The following is a 25,103-nucleotide window of genomic DNA, read 5'->3' as shown; positions in this document are numbered from 1 at the left end:
GCACAAGGATCAGCCCTGTTTACCTACAAATCTCAGCAGCATTTAATGGATATGCTTTGCACACACAACAGTAGCGTAATGAGTGAAATGGTTGTTTATCTATTCATTTTTAGCAAATGTTTTTGTATTTATCCTGGATTCTTGGGGGATTAGGGACAAGCCCAGGGTAACTTGGGGCTGCATTTCTGACAGCTGGATCGCAGCACAGACTCATTGCTTGGATGTCAGTAATACGATGTTAGAGTTTCATCAGTAACATTTGAGCTTGTCATCAATRCACATCTTACAGAAAATTGCTTTTATTTTTACAAATGAAGAAACAGCTTGCCTGAGCTTTCACATCACACAGAAGGGAATCGACCCAGGCTCCTTCTTCCCTTAGCTGAACCAAGAGGCAGGCACAGCAGGTGTCTCTGCACCAGCTGAGTCACGCTGGCAGCTCCCAGGGACACAAAAACATTTTAAAATGCAGAGAAAGTGGAAAAGGCACGTAAATCAGGATAGAAACAACCTGGAGACAAGAGCAATAGCAGGAAAGGATAATAAGACTGGCAGGTTCTGCAAGAGGTCTTCTCACACTCAGGTTGCAGGGACTCACATGAATCACCTCCAGGACTATTGGACACCTCCCACTTCACAAACCAATGTTTGACCTCGTCCAAACATGCCAGTAAACATCATTACTAGAAGGAGATATTGAAAGCCAAACTTCTCCCTTTCAGATAACCCTAGCAGCAAATGTTCACTTGTGAGAAGGAAACGCTTTTCCAAACGTGGAGGCCTCGATTTTTGAGAACAAACATTCGTGGCAAGAAGGCATGGGTAGGAAGGATCTATATTTATCCCTTTTTTCAGGGTCTGAAGGCAAGAGGCGAAGCTAAGCAGTTCATCCCCTCGGCGATGGTAGGGTGTTATCTCTTTAGAACATACACCCATTGTGTCCCCTCGGCTAATTGATATACCRAGGTGCTGTCGCTATACGGCACATACTCCTCTGTTAATGTGACTCACAAAGCCAATTAAATGCTTGATTGGATGAAGTGGTCACAGTCAAGTGACCTGCTGCCAGCCAGTCAGGATTCAGGATTTCCAAATATCGTTAAGGTACGTGCGCTAATCCCCTTCTAAAAGATTAGGCATTTAACCTATTACTGCTGTTTCTGATGAGATACAGAAAATCGCCCGTGCTCGGTGGGAGACCAAGCTGAACGGTGAACTGAGCGTCGCCTGCCCTGCTCCGGCCTCGGAGGCGCAGCACGCCGGCCGCACACGGCCTTATAGCACATTTTGCAGCATCTTCCGGGCGGTTTGAGTTGAGCAGAATGGGGCAGTGTGTGGTGCTTCAAAGGGAAGACTAGTTACTTTGCAGAAGAGATGGTGTCTGAGATTGCCTCCATCTGCCTCCCCCCTTTCTCGGCACCCCTTTTCCAGTGACGAGAGATGCCAACGAGGGGAAGCTGCTTAGCACCACACTGACTGAGCTCCCGTAGCCAGGAATGCTATGTATTTCTTTGAAATACAGGTTTTGTTAAATCTCCAAGACAGTGTTGAGAATTGCAATGCTTTCTTAAGCCAGGAGAGGTGTGAAGGTGATTTCACCGCTACGTTGGGAAAAAGGAGGAATAATAGTCATTTGATATGTGTGGCCTCCCTCATTGTACAGCCTCAATGGGGCCTGTGACCACTCATATCCTTAAGCGTTTTAAGCCAGTACAGAAACCCCGGTGCTTGGCATCCAGCTGCCATTTAAAAGCCAAGCTGGGAAAAGATGTCACATTTCACAGCTGATTACACATGGTAGACCAGGATCATCCATGGTTAATATCTAATTAGTGGTTAAATTAATATTGATTATCAATGGTAAATTGTAATGTTTTTTTTAGGTGAAAATAAATATGAAACGTCATAATGAAATCCCAGTATATTACTGTGATAATTAAACACACTTTGAAATTGTACCCTGATAGGAAAATCTCCTGATGTCCTTTAGCACTAACAACATCCCTGGGTGGGGTGGAGAGCGGGGGAGGATGTGAACCATATTAGCAAAGAGCAGATCTCTCTGTGTAAGGCTGGGCACCCAGGGAAAATCTGCAGGTGCCGTTCTGCCCCCTCCACTCACTGTTTCACCTATAAACACGACATTTCAAGGCTGTGGGGATGTAAAGGTTGACATGAAATTGCATGTTTATTTTGCTCTTACAGCTGCGTGCGTAACGCAGTTCAGAACCAGATGACCAGTTGCTTGTTTGATACACAGCCGATGGTTACAAATCAAAGCTCATATTTTTGCAGATATGATTTGAAAATCAGGCCCAGCACTTCAACAGTAATGGAGATTTATTTCTGGAATATAGTTTTAGCCTTGAACCAAGTTATTAGTGTGAAAGAGGAAAACAGTCTGTCCTCCTGGAAAACCAACGCGTTTGAAGAATTTCTTTACTGGTTGGCAGCATTTTCTGCTGGGAGAAAGTGAAGAAAAGGGTTTCCCCCTCCCTCTCACCCGGGATGTGTGCTTGAGAGCGAGAAACACAATCAGTATCGGGAATGATGCAGTGGTGCTGAGGACTCTGACAAACGAGCTCTTGAAAGTCCTGCTGCAGCCATTTGAGATGTTACTGTCCTCCATTGCTCACCTCTGCCCTCTGCCAGGGCTACCTTCCCTCGCAAAGTGTGCAGAATGGAGGCCGTGTCCACGCTTAGACACTCCAGCTCACACGTTAGCTTAGCCATGGGATAGGTGGGATAGTGCAGAGTGGAAGAGGGGATGTACAGGCCCGTGTCCCGTCCTACTGACCCTGCACACAGGCAGTAAATTGTATTGGGAATGGAGTAGCGTCTTCAGCTGCTGCAGTGATTTGCTCAGCAAGCATGTCAAAACCTTGAACATGAATGTCATGAGTCCAGAAGCTGTAACTCTTCTTCTTCTTCTCCCTTCCAGCTTGCTGCATTAGAGAGGCAAGTGTTCGACTTCCTGGGATACCAGTGGGCCCCTATTCTCGCCAACTTCCTCCACATCATCATTGTTATCCTTGGCCTGTTCGGCACTATTCAGTATAGACCTCGCTACATAGTAGTGGTAAGTAACAGCTGTTTTATGAATCAGAGCCATTGACTTCCATTCACAGCCTCAGCTCTGACGGGATATGGCAAGTGATGAGGAACTGAGCAAAACCCTTTGAAAATCAGGCACAAGCATCGCAAACAATTTTAGCAGGAGGCGCCTGGCTGTGCTGAGGAACACGTTGTTCAGTATGCTGCATTTTTGCTGTACTTGCTCCAAACTTGGAAGACTTCAGATATTTAGTGCTGGTGCCAAAGTAACACCTAGATGCTGCACAACAGAGAGGGAGAACTAGATCCGGAACAAGTGCAGAGCAAAAGTTCCTCCACTTCATTTGGCGCTGTGTCTCTAACCAGGCAAGGGACCTCCTGCATACAGAAAAGTGCTCTCACAGTAGAGGAGCAGCCTGATCATTGAGCTTGCCTACACGTACATCACTTGTCCTTATAGCATCTGCACTCTTTACAGCAGAAGGTCTCCCTATTTTAATGTAAGGCTCCTTAGGCTAACTATTATTGGAAAGTCATATATTGCATGTCTGGTGGTAGCATTCCTAAATGGAAGATCGTTCCAGACTCAGCCAAAGCCCCAAATAGTTTTCTGTTCCCCTGACTTTTCTCCTTGCCTGTCCTCCAGATCAGACACTATCATCCCATCAGGCTAAGCACAGCTCCCCTCAGAGTCCTTCTCCCCTTTTCTCTGCCCTGATTAACAAAACCTCTCCAACCTGCACACAGAGGGAACAGGCCCCCAAAGAGGAAACCTCTGTACAGCTCTGTTGAACCAGGCACTGTGTTTTACCCCAGTTGCTAGATGCCAGCAACTGAGAGATGGCACTTAGGAACCTGGCCCCAGTGCTGCAGGTGGTAGGGGTGATACACTGCCCTGCTGAGTCCCTCAGCTCCTGAATTCAGGAAGCAGATCAGAATATATTCTGCTCAGAAGAGGAACACAGGGATATTGAAGCCCAGGCTTGGGGGGCAGGGGCGGGGAACAGAGGGAGAGAGTGACTACAATGCTGACGCAGGGCATTTAACTGTCCCCAGCTGCATCACATATATATGAGCTAATTGCAGTGACTTCCTAATGTTTATTGCTTCTCTCTCTCCCATTCCCTTTCTAGTATGCCATCTGGACTGCAATTTGGGTCACCTGGAACATCTTCATCATCTGCTTTTACTTAGAAGTGGGAGGACTCTCAAAGGTGAGCAGGGGCTTTATGGATGAGTTTACAGCCTTTGTACCAAAGGGAGCAGAGCTTAGCTGTGAGCTAAGGGAGTGGCTGGCAGGCTGCTTTGTGCTTAAGGTGAGAGGCAGGGGGCTGGGCAGGAGCGGGTCCTGCCTTCTTGCATACTGACTTCCTTGGGGATGGAGTAGTAGCGCTTATTGTATGGTAAAAATGGGGGGCAAGTACTGATTTCTGGGGTCCTTCACCAGTCAGTGCAGCTAATGGCTGGAATAAGMCCTGTCTCTCATGGGGGATAAACTGTATTTGCTTTTAAAGGTGAGAGCAAGCCTGGTGACAGAACTATCCTGAGGGAAGATGGGGTTTGAAGGTTAATTCCAAACTGTGATTCAGTAGTGGCTGAGGAAGACTACAAGCCAACTAGATTATGGCTGATGCCCTTGTGATAACACCTTCGAAAGAAGGTGTGTGACTTGGAGGGGAAGGCCCTCAGGGCAGTAGCTACATGCTCTCTCTAACAACTTGTCCCAGAGAAGAGCTGCAGCCAGGGATGCTGGCCAGCTGGGCTGGCACAGACCAAGCACCTTCCTGTAACTCCCTCGCTGACCCTCTCTTATTATCTTTCTCCCTCCTGGTCTTGCTAGAGGCCTAGCATAGTTCAGTAGCAGGCGTAGATGTCTGGTTGTTGCTGCCCCAGGCAAGGTGTTTCCTAGCACAGCTTTTGGAAAAGGATCCTCTTCCTATGTTGGGCAAGAGAACAAACCAGAGGGACCTTTCGAAGGCTGGCACATCTCCTTCCAATGCTGCCTCGGAAGAGATACAGCTTTCCTGACTTAACTCTTCTTTCTATAATAACAGTGGTAGTTATCTTGACCCTTGTCCAGGCATGTTGTGAGTTAATATCTGTGAAGCTTTTTGAAGGTGAAATAAGCTAAGTATTGCTGTCTGCATAATGAAAGTGAGTCAGCAATAATAACAATGGGAGGCAGGCCCTAAATTAAGCCTGGGCTGTAAGCAAAGAATTACTAAATGTTGCTGCAGCTTAGCAGACTTGGAGTGATTATGGGATACGGGTTCACTTCAGAACACTCTACATCTGGCCTAAATTCCCAGTTCATGTCTAAGTCGCAGTCATAATTGGAACAGCACTAAGTTTTTTTATCAGGCTTACAGCAAGTCATGAATGACAGCATAAATCCTTTACAGATAAGAAAATTTAACTTCCTAATTCCTTAATTAATCTCCATTTCCCCTCACAAGTATCCATAGAAACTTTGAGAGAGTTCCTGTCTAAAACAGGAGTGACTATTGGTCTAAAAGCTTAGCCTGAGATGATATCAGCATTAACTGTAACCAACTAAAAAAAAAAAAAAAAATCTTATTTAGCTATTTAAAAGCTTCCTTCTGAGAAGAAAATACTGGCTTGATAAACTGCTCTGGGAGCTTCCCTGACAGCCGGTGTTTGCTTCCAGATAGCCTGTTCCTTGTGTTTACTAATCCCAACCTGCCCTGCATCACATGGGGTTGCTGTTCTGCAATTCAAACGGAGCACAGCAAACTCTACTTTCTCCACCACAGAGGAGTTTCATCTCATAACCTTGCTCTGCGTCGTGGCTCGTTTTAGCAAAGCCAGCGCACACAGGGAGCCTTTATTTAGCCTACAGGATGACTCTTGTGACTGGGGACTTTCCTGATAGGATTGGGCTGCAGTGTATGTTGTTATTGTCTCAGTGGACTTCCCTCCAGAGAAGCGATGAAAAATTCATGCTGCTAGTTTGGTGGCAACTGGAAAAAATAATAGAATAATTGTGCTGGTTTTGTGATAGAGTAAAATCATTCTGCAGCCTTGACTCTATTCTTCATGAGTTCCTTTCGTTTAAAAAGGCTGTTTTGTAAGAAAAATTCATGATGCTGCTTCCTTTCCTCCCTCCCMCCTTTAACAGAAATTATTTGTGTCCGTGTGACCTTGCTGTTCAGGAGTGCCCCATCTCCTGGAAAAACAAAATCTCACTTCCACAGGAGAACAAAAGACACGCTCGGAACAGGAGCGGAGGTTTCCATAAGATCATGTGGTGTTCTGCAGGCAGACTGGACTTGAGAGCAGTGTTGGTCTCTCCCTGCATGTCTAGAAACCTGATCCAAAGCCAGCTGACATCTGCAGAGAGTCTTATTGATCTCAGTAGCTTGGGATCCGACCCCAGGATGACACCTGYGCTTGGATGAGCATGTCTCGAACAGGCTCTGGGAGGTGGCGAGGGCAGTGCAGTATCAGCCGGGGGGTTACAGCAGCAGTGCTGCAGAGGAGCAGGGACTTCGGTGTTCGCTCAGGGGCCCTGGGAGGAAGCTCTCCCTTAGTTATTAGTAAGAAGTCAAAGCTTGTAATTATCCTGGCAGTAAGCAGGTAGGTTGCAAACAGAAGAAAGAGCTTTGGAGGAACAGGGCTGAGACAGGCTGGTCGGGTAAACACTAACTCATTAACCGCTAGACTAAGCATGAATGTGCTCAGGAGTGTTTCAGACTGGGTTGTGTTTCCATGCAAGCCTCTTCAGGGGCAGGTAGTTCTGCAGAAGGTCTTCGGTCGCGGGGTTTCCCCCGTGATTCCCGGCGAGCCTGCCGGAGAGAGCTGGGGGAGCGGCAAGCGGCGTTCCTGACTGCTCCGCTCTCGCYCCCCGTGTTCCTGTCAAGGGCAGCCTGCCGGGGAGATCTCTGTCAGCAGCTAGCTAATTTATAATGACAAAATGCAGAAAGGGCAGTGAGCTAGAAAGAATGGAGTTTGTTAACTTGGCGGATGGTAATGACAGCCCAGTGCAGCCGAGACAGGCGATAACTCAGGTGGGATGAGAGAGGGGAGAAAGAACCCAAGTGTTTCTGCTGTAACAAGTTTAGGAAATGCCTGGAGAATTTAAAAAAATGAAGCAATTGTGACGTGCCCTTATTGCAGATAATTCTTTGTGCCCTGGTGCCTAGATCTGATTTCATGGTGGAGAGGGAGTGCGGGATGAGGGCAGGGAAGTGCTGTGCAGCACGGACCAGAGGCAAGCAGGGATGCTTGTTCTTGTGCCCCCCTTGCTTTGGGTGTCCGATGCTCTAATAAACAGAAACCAGGGACTCCATGCCTGAGGGGTCCGCAAGGTGAGGGGAATGACCTCCCCTATGTCAGCCTGTAAGCAGCTCGGCAAAGAGGTCAAGAGACAACCTCCCGGTTATAAACACCACATCATCAGCAGAAAATGGGCTGRTAGGTGTATATTTGTTGAGCTGTATCTTATGGGGCTGGCTCTTAGCCTTCTTTYACCAAACAGTTGCTCCTCTACTGCTTCTTCCTCCTTGGCACTGTCTGCCCCTCACCTCTCGCTCTCTCTTTCCTCCTGCCTTCCACGTTTCCTGAAATTCTCCTTTATCCACCTGGTTCCTCCAACAGCACTCACTCTYGCCTGGCCAAGGAAACCGTGAGGATGGCTGTTCTGGCCAGCAGCCCTCTGAGTAGTTATAACTAGTGATTAGTAGATAGTTATAACTATTCAGAGTTATTTTTGTTTAAAGGGAAAATGCTCTTTCCTTCTATGTTCATCCATTCTCTACTTCTTTAAAAAGCTAAACTGACAACTGTGACCTAACTTTTATTTTTCTATCTTGTCCTTTTTTAAAAAATCTTGAAACTTTTTCATAATAAAAATAAGAGAACATGAAATACGGCACAGCAGAATTTCATTAGGTGGGCAGGAGATAAATGGATCATCAGAGAAATGCTTAAGAAAGCACTTTATTGCTGGAAAGGCCTCCCTAAGCATGTTAGCCTATGCCAGCTTTCCTGTAAGTGCTTTGCCAGCAAGCAGGCAAGAGACGGAGCAATCTGGATTTGAAAGGTTGCATCCCTGCACCAGCCATGAGATGGTGATGAGTCTCTGAGTGGGTTTTGGCGGCGGCGCCTTGCTGTCTCTCCTCCCTCGCAGTTCTGAGCATGCTTTCGGGGTGAAATCCTGCCTCTCTGAAAGTGCCGCACCGCTGCGCTATTGCTGTAACTGGTGGGACTCGCAGATAGCCTGCTTCCCGGACTGCCTTTTCTCCTCCTCTGGTCTGTTCATGTTCTCTCTTTCCTTCTTGTCCATCTGGCCATTTAGCTAGGTGAGCTGTTGAGAGCTATCCTCTAGGTACCTGGGCTGTGCTTGGAATAATGTGTTAAACTTCTCCCTGTCTACGCCAGTGTGAAACGCACTCCATCCTGCAACCCCCCCCAGCAGGAATTGTAAGTCTGAGTTAATAATTAAAATCCTACTGGTAAGACATGAGCATCTGTCTGTCCTGCTGCCATGCTGATGGACCCTTCATCATATATTTGAGAAGCATTCAGAGAGGTTTCAGGAACTGGTGTTACATATTTCAACCTACTCCTTTGTCTTTTCTCTCTGGAGTTATTCATCTTGGAATGGTGATTTTTTTTTTTCTTTTTTTCCCCCTCCTTCTCTCTTTATGTTCTCTCATGCCTACCCAGTGCTTTGATGTGAATCTAGAGTTGCGGTGGTCTAAATCTCTTGAAATGGAGGCAGCTCTTATTAGTCATATGGGGATTTGTTTGAGGAGGAGAGGAGAATCTGAATGGCATATTTGGGATGACTTTGTACCTGAGTAAATACTGTGTGGAGGATGGATAAAAGCACAGTTAATTACAACTATCCCTCAACTCCACCTACACTTAGAAAACAGAAGTCTGGGATTTGGCCTTTAAATGCTGTGGCATCATCAACAACCCTGCTGAGCAACAGCAAAAGTGTTTCCCCTGTTGTCTTGGCGATACAGCTATTCGGCACACGTGACTAAAAGATAACRATTATATTTCCCATTTTGATAATAAACATTTCCAACTTGAAAGATGTAACATGATTCTGCCTTCAAGCTCTGGGGGCTCCCATACAGGGCTCCGTTTGTTTCTAGAGCCATTATAGTGCTGGCTTGCCTGATAATTAAGGAAATACTGGGGGAGGAGGTTCACAAGGCTGCTAACAAGAAATAAAACTGCTTCTGACAGCCTTTTCGAAAAGCTTTTTGAAGAATATTTTAGAAAGGGAAGCTTTCCAAACACAGCTGGTTCTGTGGGTGTCAGAGCTGGGTGCAAATTTCCCCGCTGGAAACAGTGGGGTGAGACTGGGAGCGGAAAAGAGGCTCTTTAAAATGTATGTACTGCAGTGTTAGTGCTGTCTTCTTCCTTCGCACATGGTGATGGCAAATGGATAGCAACCAGGTGCTACGACAGTTTAGAGTGAAATGTGATTTTGGCTGGCCTTCAGCATGCTCCTGAGAAGGAGCTTGTGTCACTCTTTGCTCATATTTCTCTGTGGGCTGAAGGTTAAAAAGGAAGCGATAGCCCTTCAAATAGCAGCCTGTCAAGAACACGGGGAGCTGGTTACGTACAGACCACTCTCCCTCCCTACAGAAGGGCTTGCTCACTCCTGGGACTGATTAGTCCCTTCCAAGCTGCCCCCTACTTTGGGGGGGATTTCAGTGTGTTCAAGCCTCAAATGTTCTACAAAAAGGTTTGGGTAAACAGCTGTTTCCTAAAATTTCTTGCTATCATTTTTTTGGGGGAGGGAGGGAGGTCCTTCTGGTTTTAGTACACTGTTCCTGCTTCAGAGTTTTGTTTCTCTCCAGCCATCTCCTCACAAGTGAAGCTGGCAAACTGCAGAAGGCATCCAGGGATCGTTTTCCTGGTCTCTGAGCAAGCACTGAACGACTGGAGGTCAATCAAATGTTTTCCTTAAATGCTCTTTTATTACATCCCATTGGTGCTGGTATCCTCTAAGGAGACCCAACCAGGGATGCAAGTGAAGGAAYGGCATTGCATTGTGTGTTGAGACCCCTTCCTTCGCGTTGCCCTCTTGCCCTGCAGCGCTCCGGAAAGACGTCTGTTAGAAAGGTGTCTCTGCGCTGTGAACCCAAGGGCATYGATGACCCCAGTGTGCAATCAGTATTCATGCTACATCAGTGAGCCGTGAGATGGATGGCTCGTGTGCACCAGCCATCGYGGTGCTTTTAGAATTCAAATGTGCTCAGCTTTTCCAAGCTGTTCTTAACGGGAGTATAATATTTTTTTGCACAGAGCTGGAGCATGATTTTTGGCAAAAAGCAGTGAGTGCTGTTCTTCCACCTGCCTACCTCCAGCCCAGTACCCAGCACACATTCTTCTTTTTTAGGCTTAATTCACAATGAAGCTCAGCTTCTGCACTGAAGTTAAGCCAGAGGCAATCCTGTAAGGACTGACAAGAGGGATATTCAGGAAGGAAAACAGCCTGTTTCTTATTTTGCCAAATGCACGTAGATGTGTCCATATGGGGATACCAAGGAGCAGGGAAGGACACCAAAGGGGCTCTTTGCTTCTGTGAAGCAGAAGGTTTGAGAAAGCACCATCTGCTTGGGAGAGGGAAGCCCTGGGGACGGGGAACAGGACCGTGATGGAATAGCTTTGTTTCTGTGCTAATTGGGGGAAGCCCCAGGCAAAGAAACAGGAATTGAGTCCTTTTTTTAAGAGAGATGATTCTTTCCTTCACTAACTGAAGCATCCAGTGGCTTTTAAGAGGGAGAACAGCAGAGCAGTTTGGAGGGCTTGGTGTTTCCAGGAGAAAGAGATTTTGCTGGCAAAGATCCGCATGTCCCAGAACAGGCAAAGCTGGGAGAGAAAGCAAGCATCTCAGAGAAGATGCGATTTGGTGGATATGTGGGAAATCTGTGGGCCACAGAAGAGCAATGCCCAGCAGAGGGAGAAGGCCAAAGACTTTTCTGCCAAAATCACAAGAGTCTGCAAGAGAACTGTCTCTGCAAGTTTTTTTCTTGACAGCCCAGTGCGTTGCACTGTGTACCTCATCCTGTAGCTGCCAGTCTAATTATTCCCCATAGCCTTCAAAATGCAGACAGCTCCCTTCAAACTCCCAACTGTTAATAGAGTTTTCCCTATTGTCCTTCCTTTGCTATTAAGGCTGCTCTTCCACTGGTGCCACACTTCATCCCCATGCCCTCCTGCATCTACTGTAAAACACATCCATCCCATCTGTTGTGGTGATTATGTCAGGAGCTTGGCAGCTGTCTTCTTACTTAATTGTCCACATTTCTTAACATGTGCTTCCTGCAGCATATTTTAATAACAGCTCCATAAACTGTTTTTGAGTATTTGCTGTGGATTGGAGGCTACCTATACAACGTGCAAAGCGTGGTAGCTGGTTTTTGTTCACAGGTTATCTGACTATCGTTCAAGCTTGCTGCTCTTGTAATTCAAGCTTGCCCCTGGAGACAAATGTGGACATGCAGAGGTGTATCTGCGGGTCTACTGGCTAGGCTCCCTGTACTGGCAGTGGAGACAAGTCAYGTCTCCAGTGGGTAAGCCAGAGCAGGAGCCTAGATTAGCTACTCTGAATCTGTTGTTCCCCCTTGATTCCAGAGGGAGCTAAGGCAGAGGAGCTTCCTGCATGAGRATTTCCATGTTAGAAAGTGTGAACACTCCCAGCTCTGAATGCTGCTACTCTGGGAGCTGGTCCTGTCCCATAGGGACTGAGTAGGACCCTGGCATGACCAGGGCTAAGTAGCATACAGATAGGTGCTAAAAGTCTTAATAGTGACTAGGTTGGGTGTGTATATCCAGCGCTTATTTCTACCCTGTAGAGACATGTAGRTTCTGTGCCTGATCCATTTTACAATCTACCTTACAAAATGAAACTTCCAGCCCCCTACCCCCCTTTGTGTCTGTAGTCAAAAAGGGTTGTTGATTCTACATCAGAGTGAATGGAGAGKCTTGCTGGGACATCCAGCACTTAGCACTTGTTGGTGAAGTGATGCAGCYGAGCTCTTTCCTGCCCTGTTCTGCCTGTACTAAGTTTTTCTTTTACCATCTGCAGGGAGGGCTTTGCAGTGTCCTGAAAGCTCAAAATCCCAAAGCCCATGCTGGCTTTCCAGTGGGTATCACGCTTTTCTCAAGTGTGAGGGAAATGTCATTTTCAGATGCGCACCTGGTTGCAGAATTGCTGGGGAAGTGTTTGAGAGGAGCAGCAATTGTCACAGTGAGGTTAGCTCGGCTGGGTAGCTTGACAGGAGGCTGACAGTGGTCAATGGTCAAGTGGTGGAGTATGGAAGGAGATTAGAGAGTTAGGAATGGTAGGGGAACTTGTTAGACATGTTAAAAGCTACGGACAGAGGAAGAACTGTTGGTTTTTGAAGTTTATTTGGGGGTTATGAAGTTCATTTTTCAGTTCTGCTCTGTGTAGATTCCAATTTTGGGAAGGGCATACCTGTGGACATGTGATTCTGGCATGGGATGCTTAGTGCTGCCTTGTCTACCCTTTTCTTCTAGATTTGCAAGGTTAATCTCCCAAACCCAAGTCTTGAGGGTTCTTTTCTAGGTGCRGGAACCACTAGCAGAGTGTTCTTGGACCTGGAACCTAGAAACTGTTCTTTCTGCTTTAGGAGCTGCTCAGACCTGCTTCCAAAACTTGCTATGAGAATGTGAAATGGCTTTGCTGGAGTGTTGCAGGGCTGCCTCAGAAGTGGTTCCCATCACAGAAGCCTGTCTGAGAAATGTTTTTAATATGGATTATAAAGTCAATGTGTTTTGATCTGTGCTAGCATTTCTTGAGGGTGGGGATTTCAAAAAATTTAGATTTTTCCATTGGTTTTARTAAGAGCTCCATTAAAAGAGCACGTCAGATACTCTTGTATAGTAAATGGAGATATCCTTGCAACTTTTCTCCCTTTAGGACAGTGAACTCCTGACATTTAATATCTCCCGGCACCAATCGTGGTGGAGTGAAAATGGCCCTGGCTGTGTAAGGAAGGAGGCTTCGATGTCCGGCGTCAAGGGCTTGGACAGCCATTCCTACATCTCTGTGATAGGCTGCGCCCTGGAGTATCGCTACATTGAGGTCATGCACAGCTCCTTCCAGATCCTGATCGCGGTGAGTATTGGTGAGAGCAGCACAGGGCGGCAGTTGTCCAGTGGRTGCTCTCTGGTTTTCCAGGCACTGATACTAGCCCATATTTTCTGCCCCATTTCATCTCATCTGATTGTGAAGGCCTCTCTAAAAGCCATTGAAAGCTAGCAGGTTTTGTTCTCCTGTTCTCTTACCAACAATATTGCTAATAAGAATTGGAAATTAATACCAGCAACATAACACTTAATGTATCATATGCAACCTTACAGTAACAACTCATCATCTATCCACGTCAGGGCCAGAAAAGTCATGTCTTGACAAGGACAGRGACCCTTCTTCTGAAGGATTTCTTCTGTTCCTCCGGACTTGGTGGTAGGTGGGGGAGCACATATTTGTTTGTGCCTGTGAAGAAAAAAAGGGGAGAAAATCCTTATCTCCAGAAAATGAAATAAACTTTAAGGAAGCAGAAAGGAGCATGTTTTATTTCTGCTGACACCAAGATAGGCATTGAATGTTTCCATCAGCTGTTTCCTCACTGGAGTCTTCCACAGGCTTTTTAAACACTCTGCAGTAATTCAATGTCCTTAATGTTCACTGTTAATTAATTGTTTCTCGTTTGTCTGTGAAATTAACTGAAACAAAATGTCCATTGTTTCCCTTATTTCGCTGGTGCTCTTGCATTTTGTAGCTGCATAGAAAGATGCGGGCTGTTATCTCTAAATYTGCTTTGGTTTGTTACTTTGTGGTTGATGGCTTTAAACATAGACTGACGTGTACTGGTGGAACATTCACGTTTCAGCATTTCAGGTCTGGCTGTAAAAAGGGTAATTTGCTTTGATTTAAATGTTAATGGATAACAAATACAGAGAAATTCCAAGCTTCTGGAATCCCAAGTACTTCTCTGCACATTTTTGGTACAACTTTCTGCTGTCTGGATCCTGCATTTCCTCTTAGCTGAGGTGACCTGTATGACCCAGAGAACTGCAGGGAGGGGGAGAAGACTCAGACTCCTTTCTTGCTATGTCACAAAAAACAGGCAGACAGAGAAGCCCCTGTTTTCTGAGTTGGGTGGACTCCCTGGCTTCTGTGGGGGCTGTTATATTTGGTGGGTTCTCCTTCAGGGAAAATTATCTGAGTTAAAGGGTCTGAGAGTTGCTTCACTGTATGTGTATGAGAAAWGAAAACTTAGGTATCCAGAAGAGTAGAGCCTGGTTTCTTTTATAAAGGACTGTTAACTGAAATAGGATAGAGGTTGCCGAGCTGGTGCTGTTCCTCCAGTTCAGTGAAACAGTTGGCAGATATTGAAGTCAGACCATCCCAGACTTTTGAAGTGCAGAAGCGTTGCTGTTAGCATCCTTCTCAGATGCCCGAGACAGCACATGCCCCTGTGCCCCAGGCCTGAGGCTCAGCCAACAAATGGTAGGATCTTGCCCTGCGTTTGTTTTTCTAAACACAGACCTTTGTTTTATGGCATCTTACTAAGTTAGCACACAGTCCTAAGCTGAGTGGTCACATTGATATATAGGAGGCAAGGTGACTAGCCCGTGTCTCTGGGAGTGTTTTCTCCTTTGCTTCCCTAAGGCAAAAAAGAATATTCTTTCTACATGTGCAGAACACCATAAGGTGCCAGATGGAGAGAAAGACAGGGGAACTGTAAGATAAAATAGAATTTAGGTAAATATTTTCTCTCTCCTCCTTCCTGGGACTTAAGTTGCAGTAGATTTTTGCATCCTAAACCCTGGAAACGAGGCTAGAATACCTGGATATGAGAAGTACATATGGCTGTGCAGAGTGAAATAACTTCTTACCTGTCCTGTAATAAAGGTGGAATATTGAAGTCTCAGGCCTGTAGCTCCTGCCAGCTCTGAAATGCTTATGTAATTATTTCATGTAGAGGGACAAATAGAGTTTTTTCTCTCTGCTTTGCTGAGGTAAGACAGAAAGAAAGACATATTCTCACTTAAACTTTGCCTGAAAACAGCCAGCCAGTCCTCACCATTTTTAGTCTCTGAGGGTCAAAGTCTTTGATCCCTGCCAGTGTGGTGGTTTGGTTGTTTTTGGTTTTTTTTTTTTCTCTATTCTCTTTATCTCATTTTAAGTCAGATTTCATTACAGGCTGCCGTCCTTCCCAGAGTGCCTGGCAGGGACTCCGTGCTGCAGACAGGCAGGGAGACCAGATCAATAGCACAAAAAAACGTAACTAGCAACCAAAGACTTGGGGGATACAGCGAGGGACATGACCTAGTTCCTCCCTTGTCTGCCAGGCATTTGAGACCTGAATAGCCAGTACCCTATTTAGAAGGAGAGGGGAGGAGCAAAATTGTCCTTTTCTGTAGTTTTGGCTTTGGTTAATGTTTTAGAAGTTAGGGGGGAGGGGGGTATTCCAGATACAGTGATGTGAAGTCCTTGTTCTTTAACAATGGAGTACTGAGTTGAGGACTTTTCGTTTGTTTTCTGGAGATATCAATTCCTTGAAGCTCCTGAGGAACTGTAGTGCACCGTGTTGGGTAGCTGGAATAAGGCTGAGTTCATCTCACTGGATTTGATCTTTCATGCCAAAGGGAGGGGGAAGGAAAACCTTGGCCCATATGGTGAGCGCAATGTTGGCTGTCGCCTTGAATCCTGCTGGCTGTATCGTTCTGGTCCTGTGTATATGTTTGAAGAAGATGCATAAGGTCTCAGTCTGCTTTTGCTCAGAGATTTTTTTGTACTCCTTGAAGGGAAGAGCAACTCCTTTAATCTGGAGTGGGATCAAACAGGCATATTGGTCATCATGCATGATACAAGTAGCTGTAGGATCTCGATTAAAATCAATCAGATATCTCAAACATCCTATGGTTGAGATTTGAGCCACATCTCTTGAATGTGAAAAGGTTACAAATGGGACAGAATGGATGGTAGGTTCTGTGACAGAAATGCAGACGTAAATCCTGCTCAGTGTTTTAGCACAGAAGACATTGGAGGAAAAGGCTTTCTAGAATGAAACCTCCTAAACAAAGTCTGCACTTGTATARAAACCTTGCTGTAAAACTAATCCTACCAACCCAATTAGGAAATTCAACAGAAAACAGTTTGTCAAGAAAAGAAAAAAATCTGCTTTGTTTTTATCTCAGCAAGGATCCATCTTGCATCCCCTGAACTTGCCAGCCAGCAGGGAGAAGAGTGTTTTCTGGTTTCGAAATACCTGGCATAGTTCTGGTCTGTCCATATGGTGGTTCTGGGAGTGGGGAAGGACAGGCTTTTCCTCAGGCTCCATTGAATGGGATGGAAATTGGAAATGTCTTCCCAGCTGAGAGAACTCATTGCCTGCCTGTCTGCTGTTTTCACTCAAACTGACAGGTTGGAAGGTTCCCAGAAAGGCGGCAATGCAAGCTTTGACAGCAGATGTTATGTGAGAAGCAAGGCACAAGAGATGCTTTGCTGTTGGCAGAAGCTAGATTTTCAGTGGTCCTAATTGCATCCAAAGAGCAAGGAAGGTCAAAGAATCAAAGGGTTTTGATTGCCTCTATTTGGCTATCTGATCACAGTAGCTTTTTCTCAAGCTGGTTAGTACCTTCTCATAGCTCGGGAATTGGGCAGAAATCTCTTCACTCCCCCTCTCACATTGATGAGAGCATACACACTTCGTTATCTTTGATTAGAAGTGAAACCTAGAATACATCTGCCCTAAAGAAGGGGACTCTGCACATTTTCTCTGTGGTGGAAAAAAAAACAATGGCAAGTTTCTCTCTTCTCTTGAGAGAAGAGTTGAAGAGCCCAGAATACTCACTAGGATAGATGTAGGCTAAAGCTAAGATCTTGCACAAGCAACAGGTGACACCTCCTAAAATCTGTCTTCCCGTCCTTCATACACTTAACACACTTACAGCCAGCTGGTCCCTTTCTTCAGATCTTCCTGTAATTCAGTCTTTCCAGCTCAAGCACTTTAGTTCAATGCTGCTTTTTGGGGAATGCTTTTCAGCTTACTGTTAAAGTTAACTTCAGATGACTCAGAGGCAGAAGGATGTTCTGACTTCCATTTTCCTAGTTCCTTTGGGCAGATTTGTCCCCACCTGTCTCCCCTGCTCTGCRCATTTGCCTGCAGAACACTTGGGACATCCCGGCTCCATCCTCTCTTTTGTTYGGCAGCGTGGGCTTTTCCCAGGCTGTCTGACAGGCTGACTGAACCCACCTGCCTACAACATGTGTTCCTAATAAAAAGCTTAATCAGATACTTGTGCAGCCTGGAGGAAGGTGGTACTGAACATGCAGAACAAGTGAGGAAACAGCAGCAGAGGCTAAAGCCTGAGAATATTCTTTGGGGAATTAGAGCAATAGTTTAGTGTCATTTTACATCACTAACTTTTTTTCTCTTCTCCCATCTCCCCTACATAGTTGCAAAAATCTAAGAATTATTGGTATTTCACTGGGATAAYGGGGCTTAAAACCCTCTTTCTTATTGAAATCAGGAATGAAGATGGCATTCAGAGCAAAAGTGTAATTACTTCCACATTTTTGATATCTGTCAAGCTTTCTGCTCATAGTTAATCACTCCTAACCTTGGTGATGTTCTTGGGCTTGATACATCTTCACCAAGGACRCAGTCAGAAGGGAACCGCTGGTGTCTCTTGGAGTCTGCTCAGCCCACATTCTAGCGGACTCTTCCAGTGAAAAGGATGGGACAAAAGGAGCAGCATTTCTCCTCTGTAACTATATTTCATTCATAATTCATGAAGGAGGCAAGACACAGAGTAGATCCCAGGAGTTCGTTTCATCCCTGAGGTGATAGGTTTAATTATAGTTTAGTTCAGCCACTGTGAAAATGCGACTCAYGTTCATATTGTGTGTCTCTTCCCTCTTTGCCACTGAAATTTGCCTGTTCTGACTAGGTTGTGAGACTCAGAACTTATTTGAATAAAAAGAAAACAAGCCATTGAATAAACAGTAATTTATTATTGATGAAACTCATGCCAAGAAGAAATGGGTTATAAGGTCAATGCAGAGTAAATCTTAAAAACTATGCAGGTCATTTTGAAACAAAGTCTAGGGAAACAATAAATAAATAAGCCTTCATGAAGCTGGCATTAGAGATTTTTCAAAATTCACTTACTTCACTAGCTTCTTTTTTGGTTTGTTTGTTTATGAGTGTAAAAGGTCACCTTGGCTGTAGAAGGAAAACAAACATGGGGAGGGAAGAGTGATGGTTGGGAGTTACGAGGCATTAATTTCTGTGCAAAATAAACTTTGCAAATCAATCTCACTGCTTGCTTGCTCCTTCTGAACTCTGAACCCAGTTTTCAGAGGTTTAACAGGTTGCCCATGGTAGTGTAGCTGATAAGCGTTTGTGTACTCTACCCAAAAAGCGGGCAGATAAGTCATTTTCGTTGTTAATACCGTCAGGGGTTCCCTGACACAGCTATCGGGAGCTGCAAACTCAGATAGGGTTTGCTGTCATGTGCTGCCAAGTGTAACACAGCGACTGAATTCAGGGCTGCCGCTTTGCACGGCTGCGAGCCCGGAGTTCCTTCTCGGAGCTGTGATGGCAAAGCCGAGCGGCATCGGGGCTGGCGGTTGGGACGGATCCTTGCTCAGCACCGTGGGGGCCGCTCAGCACTGCGGCCAGCGCTGCCGCTGCCGCCCTCCCCTCTGTGCCGGCAGCAGGAGGGGGTGAAGGCTGCACCCTTCAGGGTTGTGCTGTGGTTCTGCTCGAACTAATTCTGAAAGACACCAGGTAAAATTGCATTGGCCACTGCTCTCGCTTTGCGGTTGCCATTGCACTCGGAAGGGTTTCTTTCCGAGTTAAGCGCCCTGCGGCTAATGGAAACTTAGCGTGAAGCAGCCCTGCCTGGGAAAATACGGCGCAGGAGAATGAGTGAGTGCACGGAGCCACCTCCCCTCCCCTGCAGTACTGGGACAGGCTTCCACAGGGCCCACCCAGGAGCAAAAGAGAGAGCTGCCTTCTCTCTCATACATTTATAGGGAGTTGTAAAGGAAATAAGAGGCTTAGTGATGTTAAAAAAATATRTATTCCATTTCCTTCCAACAAGGTGTTTTTTTGTCTAGGAGAGCTGCAGAAATGAAGAATGCCTTAAAACTCCCTAGTAGAAATCTCATTATCTTGCCTTTTGTTTTCTGGTGTGATGTATTTTTCTGTCATATTAAAAATGAATGGACTCTACTTTGCGAGTCCCACCATGCATCATTCTGTCTTCCCTTGGAGTGAGTCACTGTATGTTACACTCTAACTCTTGTTCAAGAGAATTGAGTTCACAGTGGAAAACAATTGCATCTCACAATAACTTTACTAATAGAGTTAGTGTCAACCAAGATCTTGCTAAGTGGGGCGTTATGTAAAGATGTAAAACGAAGGATGGAGAGGATATTTGATTAACAGGAAGAAAGCAAAGCAAAATAAAACCCTGCTGGATCTAGAATGCTCAATTCTCACAGTACCAGCAGCTTCTGTCTTTATTCAGACTAGATAATGACTTGCTACTGAAGCTGGACAAGGACAGCAAAGCCTGTCTCTGACGCTTTAGAGCTTCTACCAACTATCTGCTAAGTGCAGAGCCACCAGGATACCTTAAACTGCTTTTTTTTTTTTTAAAAATGTTTGCTGTAGTTTTCTGCTCTGGACACTGCTCTGGGCAACTGCTTGACATGCGGGCCACACTGCACCAGGAAGGCTTTGTTATTTGAGAGACACCCTGTTGTGTTACTGTTCCTTCACTGCTTCTGTCTGGTTCCCCAGAGGTGGCAATTTGCTGCTAGCCTATGCAATTTGTGAATTAAGACCATCACTATCATGTTGTTTGCTTCTCATCATCCTCTGGCCTGTTTCCTTTGCAAGCCCAATGCCTGATTAGTCCATGCAGTTTTCATTCAATTCCAAGGACAGAGAGACCCTTAGAAAGTTTAGAGCTAAAGTAAGACTAGGATTTCATTCCAATGAATTTTTGATCTCTGAGCCTAAGATATTAAAGATTTCAGGGTTTCTGAGTATGTGCTGCCAATAAGTCACCAATTTCTATCTATTTCATCTGCTTAAAAACTGGTCCCATCTTGTTGCTAGATCCTACACCAAAGTAGTGTCTCTCTCCTTACATGACCCTTGTGACACTATTATGGGCTGATGAGTTCTTGTCCCTTGTCTGTTAATAAAGCCTACCCCATATGTCTGTGTGTCTTCCTTGTATGTGGTGGTCTGTCTAAAATGCTACAACAGGCACTCTCCTTCATCCCCCTCACTAAACATAGCACAGTAGTTTCAATGTCAACAAAACCCGGCCATTTTCTTGCCAGTCATTCTAGCAGCAGCAGGCTGCTACTCTGAAGGTAAGGATGGATCTTGCAATTTTGGAGTTCTGAGCTTTGAGTCTGCCCCAGCAGTGTCTTCCCCTAAGCCCATCCCTGCGCTACTTACCTTAGAGCAAATGCAGCTTGGCTCCACCATTACAKTAGTGCTGCCAAGTTCAGAGCAAATGTTGGCTGTTGAAGTCATGCCAGGYGGGTTTTGACCAGCCTCACAAGACCGATGCTAAAATGATTTCTTCTCTGTGTTTTCCAGCTGGTGGGCTTTGTCTACGCCTGTTACGTTGTTAGTGTTTTTACAGAAGAAGAAGACAGCTGTAAGTATTTATCAACAGATCCCTTGGCAAAGGTTTTATTAAATTCTCTTTCCCTCTCAGACATTGGTCTATCAGCAATGAGTTGCAATCAGGCTTCTTTCCATCTCTCCAACTATGTGATACAGCAGTAACTGCCTTTCAAGGGCTGTTTTTACTATTTTTTTCCTGCATCATTGTGTTGGATGCTATAATCCTGTTACTCTTTCAGCACAGAAAAGCTTGGTGTTGGCTACTCGCGTAGGGTAGGCTTTAGAGAAATAGGGCAGCTTCCTCTGTTCTCAAGCTGGTACAGCTCAAGCATAATGCTGCTGAAATATTACCAGTGTAAGTAGGAGTACCTAGAGCGGAGGATACAGCCTGGTACTCAACTAAGCAGGAAGGCCACCTGCTGAGTATCATATGCCACAAGGATGAAGCAGAGAGCAAGGTTTCTTGCCAAGAACTGACCTGACCACTTAGTTCTTCCTCTGCTTTTAAATTATATCTGAATTACAGGAAGGATGAATGAACCGACTCCCTTGCGCTTGGGAGGCAGTTCTCTTAGGTGTCATGCATTTGCTATGAGAGTGTCAGAGAAGAGCAAAGAATCAAAGAAAAGCACACGGATGGCTGGGTCTGTGGGATCTATCCAGATACCTAGATTACTTTGCTCTTCTAAAATTCCCTTTGAGACCAATACTTTTGCACACAAAAGGATGGATGCACAGGGTTCAAATAAATGTGAAGTCTGCTTTCTTTGGCAATGTATAGCTTTCTGTGTTTGAATTCTTAGGATGTTTGAATCAGTAGTTTTATTCAAATCAATGGGTCTAGGCCAGTTTACTCCAGCTAAGGATCTGATCCGAAGGTTTCATATCCCAGTATCACTTCCTCAAGACATTCATTAGGTTTGTGCAAGTAGCTCTGTCCTTGTAAAGAGCAGCTGGCATGGAAGTTAGCTGAAAAATAACAGCTTTGAACTGGACATTTGAAAGTATGTGAAGAATGTTATTTCAAAGGGGTGACATGAGATGAATTGCTGGTCTGACTTGCCTGCATGTCTTTCTGTTGTTCCCTGTGTGGTTGAACTGATTCTCCTGGATTTATTGATTATTTGGAGCTTGGCAATGCATTTTGTGAAGGTGCTACATTATAAGTATACATTATATACTTTATAGTATACATTATAGTATTATATTTCTTTTAATAGCCTTATAGCTCTCCCTTTACCTAAACAGCTTGAGTTCTGAGCTCCCTTTTAATATTGTAAAATAATAACTTGACAGAGCTCATTTTTATGGCAGGGATCTGTTAGGAGAAGCAATCACATGGAAGAAAGCATTATCTAGAAATGCAGAGCTGTTAATTTCAGGATACATATTTTTTTTTCCACTAGCAAATTCCTTTCCCCTCCCAGTTTCCTAGCTTGGAGTTAAAATGCCAGCTTGAATAATTAACAATGACAAACCATCAATATTTCACACTCACAGTAGTAGATCCTTCCAGTGACCCGAACAAATCTGAGCTGCGTTTTAATTTTCTATTCCATTTGTGGTTTCTTTTAAATGTTCCTTTGATATGCAGCATGAAGTAATTATAAGTGCTGAGGCACATTAATCAGGAAGCTCATGCTAACGTGATTTTCATGAGAAAACACAGCAGTAGGGATCCACTAATGCTAAATTGTGAGCAAGAATATTTTAGATGTGCTAATGCATTGTAATGTATGGCTGGTAGTGACAATGAACTATAGTTAAGATTTTTTTTTAAAGTGGCTCAGATTTCGGGTGCTTCCATAGTTGGGTGCTCAGATGAGGCRACTGTTCAAGGAGTTAGACAGTTACTGAAGACTGTGTGTCTTTAAGGTCCCCTAATTTAGACATTCCACAGCTGAGGTAATGCAGTTAGTAACTGTCTTTTAAAATGCAGGCTGTTTTAGTTTTAAAATACTCAAATAAACATTTTCAAAAGTGGCTGAAAAGAGTCCAAGTCTCATCGGAAGCCACCAAGAATTATGCTCCCAATTTACTTAGGACCTCTACAGATTTCACCTATTAATTGGCAGTCATTACAGAATCACAGCATCAGCATGAAGCTATCCATCAGGATGGAATTTGTGCTCAACACACTGTCCCAAAATTTCTATTTTAGAAATTCTTAAAGAGTTTTTTTCACTTCATATTTATATTTTTTTCTGATTTTATATTGTTTAATTAAAAATACCAAAAATCCTTAGCAACATATAGCTAAAATCTGAAATAATAGTGCCACCTTCAGGAAAGAAAAATGAGCAGGCATTTATATAGTTAATAAGACTCTCCAGTTGTTTTTAAATGGCATTTGTATGGGATATAAGCTTTCACACTTCCAAACAAAATACACTAACAGCACAGAAAAGTGGTCTAAGCTGAATCTATTTTAAAGGTTTTTTGCAAGGCCTGCTAGGTCAGTCACAAATCACACATCGTACCACTAGTGACCTAGCTGTGTTGGCCAGCTCAGTAGTATAGATTTGGCCTAATTTCAGTGGACCCAAGAGAGTCTTGGAAAATTCTTCCATGGGTACTAAGGGAAGCGTCACTTAAAACATCCCTTGCTTAGTTACCTTGCCCTTTTGTGAATACTGGAAAAAGGAAGCATTGTTCCTATTTTTATACATCTAAAAGAAACTGAGTTGGCAGAGGGGACCTGAAAAATATCAGAGCTGAASATAATGAATGGGGTATTTGCAGTTCTCCAAAGCTGCTGTTGTCTGTCTTGCAAGAAAGACAAGTGGGGCAAGAAAATTCCCACTTCAGTCTATAACCTTCACGGGGGTTGCTGTGCTGCCAGCTTCTCCGCTGGCATTCACTCACAGCTTCTCCCTGGCTTCCTCCTTTCAGCACACTGCTGAATGGCCGAGGCTTTGTCAGCTCAGTTCTCACGTGTAGTTGCAGTGCGGTGGTAATACCCGAAGAGGCCGAGGGAAGCCCTCTTGTTTTTCTGGAGTCTTGTTTTGGTTTGGTTCTTTTGTTAGCTCTGTGCTTTAAGGCTTGTGTTAGCTGAATCGCCTACTTTGGAACACTTTCCCACCCCAGGAGATGGGGGAGAAGAGGTCTTTACAGGCAGAGATTTCCAAATAGCACTGGGCAACCCATACCTGAAAAATCATTTTTCTGTTCTCTCACTAATTTYTGTGTTATGTCATGACATGCACCAACTTTTACTTTCATTTCCTTTCAACATCCTGGCCATGTTTGTTTATTTATTTCAGTTTTGATTTTTTTTCAGTTGATTTCATTGGTGGATTTGATCCATTTCCTCTCTACCATGTCAATGAAAAACCCACCAACCTTTTGTTCAAGCAGACATACCTGTAAGTATTGTCCTGTGCTAAGAGGCTATGCACCCCTCTTAGTTTGGCTCAAGGGTGCCCTGGGCTTGGGTTTGTTCCTCCTTTGCAGGTTGATTTCTCCAGCAGGTTTTTCAGATGTGGAGGGCACGAACAAGTAGCAGAAYGCAGAAGGAAGGGGTGAGACTGCCTCTGCTCAGCCCTAGGCTGCTAGGGTGAAGGTGGTGTGGCTGTACTTAGGACAGTGTCRTCTGACAGGAAGCACTTGGCCCAGCTGTAGGACAGCATTATGGACAAACTGCTGGACACTTTTCCCTTGGCGAAAGCGAAGTGAGGCTTTTCAGCAATTAATGCTGCCCAAACAGGTAAAGGTAGGAGCTGTGGGGAAGGAAGAGTCAGCTTCAGTGGTTGCTGGGGATAAGCCATAGCAACAGCAGAATGTAATTCTCCATCTCAAGGTTGAACTGTGGTCCATCAGGCAGAGCCTCAACCACAGACCTCTACATACGGAAAATATATGCAACTTTAAAGTTATTTAAGCTCTATTCTTAGTTCTGTGCACAGACAGTCACAGCTGAACTCTGATCTATGTATCCATATGCTTTTGATTCCTGGCCACATCTTTGCCATTCTCCCATAATCCTCTCTCAGGTTGGCACCACAAAATCTGACTCTATCACTGGCRCAGGGCTGCAGGGTCACCCCTGTATCTGCTTATACTCCTAGGGGACCTGTAGAGTACAAAGCTAACACACCAGAGCTGAATTAAATTGAGCATTAGATGGTTTGTATGCAGGAAGGTTTCATTTTGTTGGACTTCTGCTTCCTACAAGAACAGGGGCTTGTACSTGTGGCACAGCACAAGAGTTCAGACGAGAGGGGAGCCGAAAGGGGAGGTGTCCACAGCAGCTCCCCTCGTGCAGCTCATAGAGACCCATTGTTGAATCCCAACTTCTGCCCTCTGATAATCCCCTTCCACTATTGAATGCACAAGAGCTTTCATGCAGTCCACTTGAAAGCTGGCTCT

General features: G+C 44.9%; 1 protein-coding gene across 1 annotated transcript; it reads left to right on the top strand.

The window, feature by feature from the left end:
• The first annotated feature begins 1,035 nt into the window (after positions 1-1,035).
• NKAIN4 (sodium/potassium transporting ATPase interacting 4) lies at positions 1,036-24,432 on the top strand. Its single transcript, XM_026056165.1, has 7 exons — positions 1,036-1,104; positions 2,942-3,079; positions 4,188-4,268; positions 12,986-13,183; positions 20,706-20,766; positions 24,016-24,100; positions 24,189-24,432. The coding sequence occupies exons 1-7, from the start codon at positions 1,036-1,038 to the stop codon at positions 24,235-24,237; spliced, it is 681 nt and encodes a 226-aa protein (XP_025911950.1). The 3' UTR covers positions 24,238-24,432.
• The last annotated feature ends 671 nt before the right edge of the window (positions 24,433-25,103 follow it).

Source organism: Apteryx rowi, unplaced genomic scaffold, assembly GCF_003343035.1.
Source record: "Apteryx rowi isolate R43461 unplaced genomic scaffold, aptRow1 scaffold_0, whole genome shotgun sequence".
Lineage (NCBI taxonomy): Eukaryota > Metazoa > Chordata > Aves > Apterygiformes > Apterygidae > Apteryx > Apteryx rowi.
The sequence above is the reverse complement of the archived record's forward strand: the minus strand, read 5'-3'. Positions and strand labels throughout refer to the sequence as shown.